General features: G+C 43.7%; 1 protein-coding gene across 4 annotated transcripts in view; it reads left to right on the plus strand.

The window, feature by feature from the left end:
• USP13 (ubiquitin specific peptidase 13) overlaps window positions 1-12,999 on the plus strand; it is a 58,388-nt gene that overhangs the window by 4,752 nt on the left and 40,637 nt on the right. For all 4 annotated transcript variants that reach the window (XM_033150701.1, XM_033150702.1, XM_033150703.1 and 1 more), the window contains exon 2: window positions 5,002-5,127. In XM_033150701.1, the coding sequence (XP_033006592.1) occupies window positions 5,002-5,127 (126 nt within the window). The remainder of the gene's footprint in view (window positions 1-5,001; window positions 5,128-12,999) is intronic.

The following is a 12,999-nucleotide window of genomic DNA, read 5'->3' on the forward strand; positions in this document are numbered from 1 at the left end:
CTTTGTTGTTTCTGATACATCTGAATACACTCTAATACAGATGGTTTAAAAATAGACAGTTACTTTCCTATCTTGCAATGCATGCTTATTCCTGCTCTACTATTCCTAAACTGCATTGGTGGCAGGGCTGTCTTAAGCATATGCTGTGGCGGGGTGCAAAGATCTGCTCGGCGCCCCCCCCCCCCGGTTACCCAGTCCCAGGCACGCAGGAGAGCAGAGCCGGCCGCCCACCTCAGCGTCTCGGTGGCTTGGTCGCCCCTGAACTCGCAGCGCAGAGCTGCCTGCAGCAGAAGAGCCCACTGCGGCACTCCAACTGACGGACAGGCTCTTCCCTGGACTCAACTCTCGGGTACCGGACTCTTGGCCTGGTGCCCCTGAGGGCCTGGCACCCGGGTGCCCTGCACTTACCTATGGGTAAGAAGGCCCTGGTTGGTGGTTTGTGAATATTGGAGGGAAGGGGACAGTCAAATGAAAATGGAGGAACTGTGGTCTCCCAAGCATTGGGGATAGAAGGCAGGTTTTGTCCGTGCTTCATTTGCAGCTTGGTGTGTTACTTCCTCCTCATTAGAAGCAAATTTTGACAATTCACTTAATGGGAATAGGGGAAAGGGTTCATTCAGGGACATCACTAGTGTGGATTTAGGCCTATTCCCTGCAATTGGTGACCCCAGCTATAAGAATTGAGCCTGGTTCAATATATATAACCCCAGGATCCTGATGATCAGTTACACTAGAGTACAGCAAAGTTGGGAACAGGACAGGCTCCTTAGCCAATCCCCCCCCCCCCATGCTCTATCTGTGCTTGTGGGCTCCAGCAGGCATGCCGCTGGTGGTGATCTGAGCATTTTAACTTCCTACAATGCCCCTGGCAGAGTGTTGGTCCCAAGGCAGCCTCACTAAACATATTTGCTGGTTTGCTGGCTTCCCAGCAACTGCCCGAGGGCACCCCATGCTGACTTAGGCTCCGATTGGGCAAGGAAATTATACACACTCTCACACACCTGAATGAACACATGTGCATACCCATAATTCCATGTGAATTTTGAATGTTCCCCAAAATAGACACATTATTTCCCTACTTCCTGAACGTTCACTGGTTCAAAATTGTCACTTCGCTGGTATCTCTCTGAGTTCATTTTGGACTGTCTGTGTTCATTTGCGCATGTTGTCAATCTCCAGATTTCGTACATTTTGATTTAATGGTATGCACACAGTGGGTTTGGGGGTTTTTTGGATAAAAAAAATGAGGTGCCAGTACGAGACTCGTCCAACTTTTTTAGGTGTTTGATCGTCCTCTTTTTCCCCCTATTTTGTTTTGTGACATTTTGATCAAGAATCTATATGGGATTCAAAAGTGACTCAGCTGCCTGGTGCTTATCATCTCTCAGTGGAAGGCAGGTTCTTTTTATAACCCACACACTTCAGATCTCAAGTGTCACCCAGCAGCTCTCTGAGCAGAGAGTCACACTGATTAGGAAAGGCCAAAGAAAATTCCAAAACAATGTCAAGATTTGCATACTTAAGGTAGACCAGCTGGAGGAAGTTCCTGCCTTGCAAAATGCTCAGGCTACCACTTTGCTAAGGCAACTTCCTCTGACCCGTTTCCATTCGCTTAAATGGGACAAAAAATGTGCCAAAGTCCATTTTGCTAGCTAGGCTATGGATTGGGGCTATATTTATACATAAGGAAAATGCATGCCCTTACGATGGCAGGTGTGGATGGAGAGGCAGGGGCACTGTGATTTTAGTATTCGCTGTGCCTGACATGGATTACACAGTGACTGTCAGATCCCTTGGGGCAGAGGCTGGCACTGTGTTCTGTGTAGCTTTTGCTTCAACAGCAACGCTAGTCCCACAGGTGGACAGCAAACAGCTTAAATTTTTTTAACATCACCAAGTGAATAGCCAGTAGTAAAGTTATGTGCCTGGGGACATCCTTTGAGATAGAACCTTGCCTGATTCCAGCGGATAAAGCCAAAATAACATATAGTCAAAACGCGTTGGGTTCCATGATGGGTGGGATTGCCAAAGTCTTTTTTCACGGATGCCTGACCCCTTCGATAGAAAAAATAATTGCCAAGCACATAAAGCTGAACGTCCACAAGTTAAATGCGTGCAAGTTGCGAGTTACCTGTATATTGCATCTCAGAATACTCTGAGACCTCCACATGGTCGCACTTGAACCCACGCCGGTCGCAAAATGCACCTGGCACTTGGGTAATTTCTAACACTGCATGCAGGCCCATATTTTAGGTATGCTATCTTGTATTAATCCTATTTATTTATTTAAATTATTTTTATTAAAGATTTTGAAAGGTAGTACAATGTCTCTCTCAAGTTTTTCCATATAACATTTTTATAAGTCAGTGTTGGTGAGACATTAGAAAAGAAAGGGGGGTGAAGGGGGGAAGAAGTGGGTGGGACGGGGAGGTAGGTGGGGTGGGGTGACTGTGCTTCTTTTTTACTTGATATGAGTAGGGTTTGGTGTCAGCATTGTTTATGTAGGTTCTCTGTTGTTTGCTTGTGCTCGTTTGGCGGTGAGAGAGGTCGGAGTTGGCTTGGGATGTGTTTGTTCGTTTGTGGTTGGCTGTGGTGATCTTTGGTTTCCTGTGTGAGTGGGGTTGGTGGGTATTTTGGGTCAGGTTAGCCATATTGATTTGTATGCTGTCGGTAGATTTTTGTCATTGTCTTGTTGGGCTGTGTATGTGATGAAGGGGAACCATACCGGGGTGAAGGTGTCTTCTTCAGTTTGTCCCCGTGTCAGTTTCAGTTTACTGGTTAGTTTTTCTAGTAGGGCTGTGTCCCATACTGCTTGGTACCATTGGTCCATGTTTACTCCTGACAGGTCTTTCCAGTGTCTGGTTATGATGTTTCTGGATGCTGAGAGTAGATGTGTTGTGAGTTCTTTGTGTTGTAAGTGGGCATTATTGTCTTGGAAGATGTTTAGTAAGATCAATTCTGGGGTGATTTCTGTATTAATCCTATTTATAATCATTATTTGTGGGGATCAATATCTGCAGGGCTGAAGTACTTTGTGATTGCAATCTTGTGATGGGAAGACCAGGCGACGTACGGCAGCCACACGGTGTTCCAAGTGTGGCCGGACCTTCCGCCAGCCTTCTTGAGGGCTGTTACTTTTAGATGATGCCATTTTGAGCTCTTGGGTGTTTCTGAGGAACAGATTGCTTAGGACTAGGGGGATGGGCTATAGTTCAGCTGTAGAGCATCTGCTTTGCATGCAAAAGGTCCCAGTTTCAACCCCCAGCATCATCATAATAGTAACAACAACAACAACAACAACAACAACAACAACAATTTTATTATTTATACCCCGCCCACCTGATTTGGGTTTCCCCAGCCACTTTGGGCGACTCCCAGCAGAATATTAAAAACACAATAAAACATCAAACATTAAAAACTTCCCTAAACAGGGCTGCCTTCAGGTGTCTTCTAAAGGTTGTATAGTTATTGCCTTGACATCTGATGGGGTGGGATAGGGCAGGCACCACTACCAAGAAGGCCCTCTGCCTGGCCCTCTGTAGCTTCACTTCTCACAATGAGGGAACCACCAGAAGGGGGTTGGAGACACTCCTTCAGGTATACTGGGCCGAGGCCGTTTAGGGCTTTGAAGGTCAGCACCAACACTTGTGCTCGGAAACACACTGGAAGCATCTCCGGGTTAGGGCTGGGAATCAGTACAGTGGTACCTCGGAAGTTGAATGGAATCCGTTCTGGAAGTTCGACTTCCAAAACGTTCAGAAACCAAAGCATGGCTTCCAATTGGCTGGTGGAAGCTCCTGCAGCCAATCGGAAGCTGCAGAAGCCACATCGGATGTTCGGGTTCCAATAAACACTCACTCCCAAGTTTCCGGCGTCCAGGAGTCGAAATGTTCGACTTGCAAGGCGTTCAGGATCCAAGGTGTGACTGTATAGAGAATATGGTTTGACTTGGTATAATGTTAATTTCACATGGATCTCACTCACATGTCCTTCCTTTTCCAATGTTGCACATGCAGTCCATGTTATGCACTTTGACTCTTCTGTTCTCAAACTTCTTTTTCGGAATCCTGAAAAGGGTAATTTGCTTGACAAATCTATAGAACTTGGACTTGATGCAGTTTGGCCCTCTGTACCTTCTACAAAATTTGCTCATACGTTTTTTGTAAATTCAAGGAAGGGTCTTTTCATAGCCCTGTCAAAGCAAATTCCAGTTGCTTCAACTGCCTGATCTTCTTTAATTTTGCAACCATATTTTATTAGCAGCAATTGCACTGTAGTTTCTGACTGATTTCTCTGGCCATAGTGTTTTGGCAAAGATTAGATGTTCCATCTTAGAGCCGTACCAATGATTACATAGGCATCAAATTGATGAACCTTAAAATGTTGGCTCCTAATTGCGTTTTGGCTGGCTTGAATGAACGGTGTGTTGCTTTCATGCAGGATTCACTAAGATGCTTGCAAGATTTGGCTACCCCAGCAAGCCTTTGATAGTAGGATTGGACCCATCCATGGGACCCATTGGGTTTTGATGGAAGAAAATAGACTATTATGTAATGCCATAGAGGCACTTAATGTGCATGAATGTGTCAAACAGGCTGACAAATAGTCCTCAGGGGAAACCCCCCCCCCATATAAAACACAGGTGGCGCTGTGGGTTAAACCACAGTGCAACCCGTGTCCTGGCCACCAACTTAGATGACTTTAAAAGAGCACTAGGCAAATTCACGGAGGATTAGGCTACCAATGACCACGAGCCACGACAGCTGTTTTCTTCCTCCAACGCCACTTGCTGGAAACTGCAGAAGGGGAGAGTGCTGTTATGCTCTGGTCCGATGTGCAGGTTTCCTATAGGCCTCTGGTGGGCCACTTTGAAAACACTTATTTGGACTATGCGGGCCTTTGGTCTAATCCAGTAGGGGCTCTTACCTTCATGCCAAAGGATTCAATCAGGTTTCTTTCATGATGTAACCCCCCCTCTCTCTTTCTCTCTCTCCTCTTCAGGATTCTGAAGGAGGCCTCTATGTGTGCATGAACACCTTCCTTGGATTTGGAAGAGAACATGTGGAAAGGCATTACCGGAAGACGGGTCAGTGTGTGTACATGCATTTGAAGCGGCACATGAAAGAGGTAGGTGCTGTTGGGGCCAACGCATCTGAAGGCTCCGTCGAAAGCTATTACGGTACCTTCTATTTGAGAATTAAAACAGCTAGCCTGAAAAACATAATTGAAGATTGATATTAGGGTTTGTGCTTTGTAGTTCAGGCAGGCATATTTGGAAACTCCCAGCAGTTGACAGTACCTTGTGTAAGCAACGCGCCAAAGCGATTGGTTTGATGGGAAGCTTTTGGCGACTTTTGCATAATGGCCCAATGGGTGTTGGTTGTTGAGAACCCTCCTGGATTGGAAAAAAGTCTTATCTTAGTGCAACATTCTGTTTCTCCCAACCAGATCCTTGCAGGAAGTCCCACAAGCAGAACATGAGGGCTATAGTCTCCACCCTCTCAGTGGCAGTGCCAGATTTACGTATAAGCTAAACAAACTATAGTTTAGGGCCCCAATCTCTTGGGGGCCCCAAAACAATTAAAGGAAAAGAAACCTGGATGTACATTTCCAAAATATAAGACAAGTTCAACAATTACTTTGATAAAATACATATTTTGTTATGTGCAAATGGCTTTGGATACCTATTAGGTCCATAAATTACCATATAGCGTATATTCAACACAAAATACAGTGACAATTTGTTGTTGACAAAGGACAGCTGGACATATAAAGGGCCCCATTACCTTCAGTAGCTTAGGGCCTCATCAAACCTAAATCCGGCCCTGGTGGTGATGCTGGTTGCTGGGAGTCGTATTCCAGGAACATATGGAGGGCTACAGGTTCCCCATCCCTGCTTTAAGTTGTGAGGTTGAATGCCCCTGATAATGTCAAGGACTACGTGGGGTGGTTATGGGGAAGGCTGTGCTAAGTTCACTGTGGCACATTTATCATTAGTAGTTCAGCTGACGGGGCAAATCGCCCTTGCAAAGTGCCGTTGGGAACCTTTTGGGGTTGCCATGAAGTTTTCTGCTTGTCATCTCATCTGCTCCCCGTTGCTGAGTTGTAATTGCAGCTGCACGTCCTTACCCCTTACGACTGCTGCCTACCAGTCATAAAAATTGCTTCACGGTTGTGAGTCCACTTCCAGGTTCTTTTTAAACAAAATGGACTGGTGACTTTTAGTTTAAAAGACCAAGCATCACTTTAACGGCAGGAGGAAGAGAATATATCTAAATGCAGCTGCCATGGCACTGTGCTTGGTCTCCTCTGGAGAAACAGTTTGCTGCCCTGCTTCTTCCAGAAATAGTGCACTCTGAGGGCAGCAGCTATAGTACAACTGTATTTTATTTTAACATGGAAGAGTGCTATGCGTGCTTATCCTAATTTTTAAAAGGCTTGTTCTGTTATGCATGGGGAAGCGGGGAAGTAGTTTGGGAGGAAAATCGTAGTAATGCCAGTGGCACATAATGAGGGTTGGGCAACAACCGGTCTCATGGATAAATATTTACGGTGCTGCTTTAGTGTTTGGCACTGACCTCCCAGGGAAATCTTTCCAGCAGGTTGAAGGTATGCACTGAAGACGTGTACCAGTACGTTTGGCTTCAAAGACTGTTTACATGTCAGCAAGACATGTAACCTCTTCAGCCCTCCCTGGCAATGGAGACTAACATAGCCGCTGCCCCAGCAATGATAGGTCAAAGTTGGTTACCCTGTTATGATTGCCCATGTATTCTTCTGCTGCCCAGTTGACCACGTAAACACAGCTGTTTGAACTCTGTACCAGGGAGGTTGTTGTTGTTGTTGTTGTTGTTGTTGTTGTTGTTAGTACCCCGCCTATCTGGCTAGGTCCCCCAAGCCACTCTGCACCTCCCAACTAACCCCTCAAAATAAATACAATAATATGTGGATTTGTTAGAGGTATCCTAGTTGTGTCTCTAAACCCCACCCTCTTCAAATATGCTTATTCTTGGTTTCACAAGCCATGGTTGCAGTCTTCCCAAACAGGCCTTGAAATGAAGATATTTGCATGGAATAACAGGTGCATTTTTTAAAAATTTGCAGACTGTTTTGTGATTAGACCATCACCCGCTTGAATTAACTTTAAAAATACCCGAATTGGCTGTCAACTTTGCTCTGCGGGATGGCTCAGCCGGTAGAGCAAGAGACTCTTAATCTCAGGGTTGTGGGTTCGAGTTCCACGTTGGAGATTTATGCATTGAAAGAGGGTTGGACTAGATGACCCTTGTGGCCCCATTCCAACTCTACAATTCTTTCTTAGGAGAATGAGGCTGTCCATCTCTCTGCCTCGCTAAACTGTTGCTGGGATTTCAGTTTTCCTTACGATGAGTTTTTGTAACTTGAGACGTTGCATACGCCTGGCCTCCCAGATGTTGATCTCTGCGGCCTTTTGCCCTGCGCTCTTTGCCTTGTTTTCTGGACCCAGCATATCGCCTCTTGTATAAAGAACACCTGCTTATGTGTTCGTTTATCCTTTGGTGATAACACCCACCTACTGAACCTGCATCAGTCTTTGAGAGCTGTTTCACACTTTACAGAAAAAGATGCACTCCTAGATCTGTTCTACAATCTTCGAAGAGGAACCACCTTTAAGCGAAGGGGCAGAAAAAAAATGCCAGGGAGTGGAGACAGATAGACTTTTGAGCAACTTTCCAACTTGTTTGTTTACATGCGTCCTATCCTCACTTCAACTGCGGGAGGGGAAAAAATGTTGTTGGCGCAGGAGCCCCTGCTCACGTGTTTAGGGTGAAAGTGTGTGGACTTGAAGTGAGAAGGGTTGTCAGTGGCTCGGGGATCAGTGTTAGAGCACCTGCTTTGCACCCAAAAAGCCTCAGTTTAATCACCTGCAATGGAGAGGCACCTAACTGTGTTCATCTTAATTCCACATGCATTTTAACCAAACACATGTATTTCTCAAAACAAAACAAAAAACACCAAAAAAAAAATCTTTCCAGTAGCACCTTAGAGACCAACTAAGTTTGTTCTTCGTATGAGCTTTCGTGTGCATATCAAGTGTGCATACTTGGTATGAAAGCTCATACCAAGAACAAACTTAGTTGGTCTCTAAGGTGCTACTGGAAATAATTTTTTATTTTATTTTGTTTTGACTATGGCAGACCAACACGGCTACCCACCTGTAACATGAATTTCTGTTCACTTGCGACATGTCAAGCAGCTCTCATTTGTTTTACATGTTCAAGAGGAAAACTGAAAGTTCAAGGGGAGTCGGCAAAAGATGGGGGCCCTACCCCTTTTATCCTGGGATAAATAGCAAGGATGTTATCTCTAGGAATAGTGTTCTATTAAAATCCTAATGATCTGGGAATTACATGCTGAAGGTGTGTGCAAGAATTCACTGCTTCAAGTAGCTGTCTCGGGATAGCAACAGAACTTCAGTACAAAGCCTCAATTTTTCTGGATATGTTTTTGCACTTTGGCAGAACTTTCCCTCCATTCTTTCGTCCTCCCCCCCCCCCCGCCTTTTTAACAATGAGTAGTGGGATAGCTGACAGATGTAGCAACAGAATGGTTGGAGAAGCAGCACATATGATTTAGTTGTTATAAGAATTGGGAACATCTTCATTGCAAAGCATGGTAGACTTCAGGTTTTGGGGTCGAGGGTTTTTTAATTTGCTTTTTATTTATTTTTTGGATGGCCCTCTTTCAAAAACCTGCCAGTTGCCATAATGTCTATCGAAAAATTGGTTTAGACTCCAATCCTTTTGAGCTTTTGGAAGGATTTAAATGAAAATGCTTGCATATAGGGTAACAGAGAATGTGATGCAATACTCGATCCAATAGATTGGGGGTTTGGCACCCAAGTCTTATGCATCTAGCGATGTGATGTTGGCCATACCAATACTACTACTACTATATTATTATTATTATTATTATTATTATTATTGTTGTTGTTGTTGTTGTTGTTGTTGTTGTTATTGTTATTGTTATTGTTATTGTTGTTATAATTTATTATTTATACCCTGCCCATCTGGCTGGGTTTCCCCAGCCACTCTGGGCGGCTTCCAACAAAATGTTAAAATACAATAATCTATTAAATATTAAAAGCTTCCCTAAACAGGGCTGCTTTCAGATGTCTTTTAAAAGTCTGGTAGTTGTTTTCTCTTTGACATCTGGTGGGAGGGTGTTCCACAGGGTGGGTGCCACTACCAAGAAGGCCCTCTGCCTGGTTCTCTGTAACTTGGCTTCTCGCAGCGAGGGAACCGCGAGAAGGCCCTCGGCACTGGACCTCAGTGTCCGGGTAGAACAATGGGGGTGGAGACGCTCCTTCAGGTATACTGGACCGAGGCCGTTTAGGGCTTTAAAGGTCAGCACCAACACTTTGAATTGTGCTTGGAAACGTGCTCGGAAACTACAAATATATATATCTGTTTCCTACCAGTGCATCTGCCATTGCTTCCCCCATCATTCCATTGACTTCAGTTCAGTGAGAGTGTTCAGTGTTCTGGGTTACAGACCCAGACCCTCCCTATTTTCCAGGGACAGTCCTGGATTTGCAGAAGCCCTCCTGGTTTCTGATTTGATCCTGGAATGACCTGCTTTTCCTTAGGACGTCCATGTTTTAATTGGAGAAATGTTGGAGTGTATGGAGTTATATGACCCCCAAGTCAATGAGATAAGTAACTATGCAACCTTTGGAAGACATTTGAAGAAAGCATTGTATAGGGAAGATTCTTAATGTTTAATGTTGCATTGTATTCTTATATATGTAGGAAGCCGCTCAGAGTGGCTGGGGCAACCCAGTCCGAAGGGCAGGGTATTATTATTTTTTTTATAAGATTTTATTATTTTCTATTAAGACAAAGGAAAAACATAGCATAAACAACAACATTAACAATACAAAAATACAATGCATAAGCACAACACAACAACACAATCCAACAATCACAATAAAAAGAAACATATACAAACCTATAAACTAACACTTATCCTCTTACTTCTCTTGTTACTATCTTCTCTATTTTGGGGGACTTCCCCCATTCCCTCCACTGTCTTCAAAATCATTTATATCTTCTAGGTAGCTTTGTATCTTATTCTATTCACATTTACTCAATTTTTAATGCGCTTTACTTTACTTAATCATATCTTAACTTAAACACCAAATCTTAACACATTTTCTGACAATTAGATCTTTCACACCAAAAAATCTTAGTAACAATTTTATCTAACATATACCTGCTAAAGCCGCTATTCTATTTGATTCTGCTCAAATATTCAATTTTACTGATTTAACTAAATAGTCTTTAAATTTCTTCCAATCTCGTGACACCTTCTCCTCCCTCTGGTCCCGGATTCTGGCGGTCAGTTCTGCGAGTTCCATATATTCCATCATCTTCATCTGCCATTCTTCCACCGTTGGTATCTCTTCGCCTTTCCATGTTCTTGCCAATAAGATTCTAGCTGCTGTTGTGGCATACATAAAAAACACTCTATCCTGACTGGGTATCTCTTCATTAGTTATGCTCAGAAGGAATGCCTCTGGTTTCTTACAAAAGGTAACCTTCATTACCTTCTTGAGTTCATTATAAATCTTATCCCAGAAAGCACTCACCGCTGGGCACAACCACCACATATGAAAAAAGGTACCTTTCGCATGTTTACATTTCCAACATACATCTGACATTTTGGTATTCATCCTAGCTATTTTAACTGGTGTCAAATACCATCTGTAAACCATTTTCATTATGTTTTCTCTTAAACTATGACAAGCCGTAAATTTAATACCTTTTTGCCACAATCCCTCCCAGTCATCCATCATAATATTATGTCCTATATCTTTCGCCCAACTTATCATTGACGATTTAACCAGTTCATCTTTCGTATGCCACTCTAGCAATAGATTATACATTTTGGAAAGGTTTTTAAAGTTCGATTCTATCAATTCTGTTTCCAGTTTTGATTTTTCTACTTGAAAACCTACTTTTTTGTCCATTTTAAATGTTTCATGTACCTGATGATAATGCAACCAGTCGGGGACCTGACTTTTCACTTGGTCGTAGCTTTTTAACTTAAAAGAGTCCCCTTCCTGCTGCAATATGTCCATATATCTTAACCAGTTTGCAGACATATTCGGTCTCTTATAGGCTTTGGCCTCCACTGGAGAGATCCATCTAGGGGTCTTTCTCTCTAACAAGTCTTTATATCTAATCCAGACCTGGTACAAGGATTTTCTGACTATATGAGACTTAAAAGTTCTGTGGATCTTAGCCTTGTCATACCAAAGGTATGCATGCCAACCGAACATATTATCATATCCTTCCAAGTCCAATACATCAACATTCTCTAGTTTGAACCAGTCCTTTAGCCAGCAAAAGGCCGCTGCTTCAAAGTAAAGTCTTAAGTCCGGCAGGGCAAAGCCTCCTCTCTCTTTAGAGTCTGTTAAAATCTTAAACTTGATTCTTGGCTTTTTGCCCTGCCATATAAACCTTGATAAGTCCTTTTGCCATTTCTTAAAACAATCCAGTTTGTCCAGAATTGGTATGGCTTGGAATAGAAACAGCATCCTTGGTAGGACATTCATTTTTATCACGGCAATTCTTCCCATTAACGACAATTTCAATCTTGTCCATATCTCCATGTCTTTCTTTATTTCCATCCACAGTTTTTCATAGTTGTCCTTATACAGGTTCAGATTCTTGGTTGTGAGATTGATACCTAGATATTTTACTGTTTTAACAAAATTGAGGCCAGTGCCGAAGGGCAGGGTATTATTGATTGATTCATGGATTGATTGAATAGGATGTGCCTATTGGAGGGCATGCAGACCCTTAGATCCCTGGCCTAGAAGTACAATTACCATGATTTCATGGTGAAAGGGAATTACTGTTAACCCAGGTTAATGTGCTGTGTGGCTTCCTCAGAATGAATCTTGGAGGCACAGCTTTGGGTTGGCAAGCGGCCCATGGGGGTCGTTTAACTGGCCCATGGACCCCCGCTGCCCGCTCAGTTGTCTCCTGTGCGCTGCGATAAACCGGCGCGGAGCAGAGCGGAGACTTCCTTCCAATATGCTGGCTGGCTTCCCATTGGCTGCAGGAAACTCCTCCTCCGCACCAGAAGGAGCGCCAGAAATAGCGTTTGCGCATGTGTGTCTGCGGGACCATGAACTGGCCCAAGCCACAAAAACTTTGCCGACCCCTGGGATCAACAACTCAAGGTGCTAATTGTCGACTAGGCTTGTTGTTCAGTCGTTCAGTCGTGTCTGACTCTTCATGACCCCATGGACCAGAGCACGCCAGGCATGCCTATCTTTCACTGCCTCCTGCAGTTTGGCCAAACTCATGCTAGTCGCTTGAAGAACACTGTCCAACCATCTCATCCTCTGTTGTCCCCTTCTCCGTGTGCCCTCCATCTTTCCTAACATCAGGGTCTTTTCTAGGGAGTCTTCTCTTCTCATGAGGTGGCCAAAGTACTGGAGCCTCAACTTCAGGATCTGTCCTTCCAATGAGCACTCAGGGCTGATTTCTTTAAGGATGGATAAGTTTGAAATTTTTTTTTTGCAGTCCATGGGACTCTCAAGAGTCTCCTCTAGCACCATAATTCAAAAGCATCAATTCTTCGGCGATCAGTCTTCTTTATGGTCCAGCACTCACTAGGGTACTTGAAGGCAAAGGAGAAAAGGGCTAAGGTACCCTTTAAACAGGTGCATTGGAGAAAAAGTGTTAGCAGGTGTTGCTTGACAGGCAAGGATGAGAGGAATTGCAGCTGCCGAAATTCCCTCTTCTTAACTATCTGTTAAAGCTTGATAGAAAATAAATACCCTTGGCTGCACTGTCAGCTATGATTGATGATGATTAACACTTTACATTTGCCTTTATAACAAGATTGCAAAGTGGGAAAGGATTCACTGTCATGCAGATTTTGCACTAGGCTGGTTTGATTCCAGTTTCCTATTTTATTTCTCTGAGTATTTTGTTTTTCTTT

Source organism: Lacerta agilis, chromosome 5, assembly GCF_009819535.1.
Source record: "Lacerta agilis isolate rLacAgi1 chromosome 5, rLacAgi1.pri, whole genome shotgun sequence".
In the NCBI taxonomy this organism is placed as follows: Eukaryota; Metazoa; Chordata; class Lepidosauria; order Squamata; family Lacertidae; genus Lacerta; species Lacerta agilis.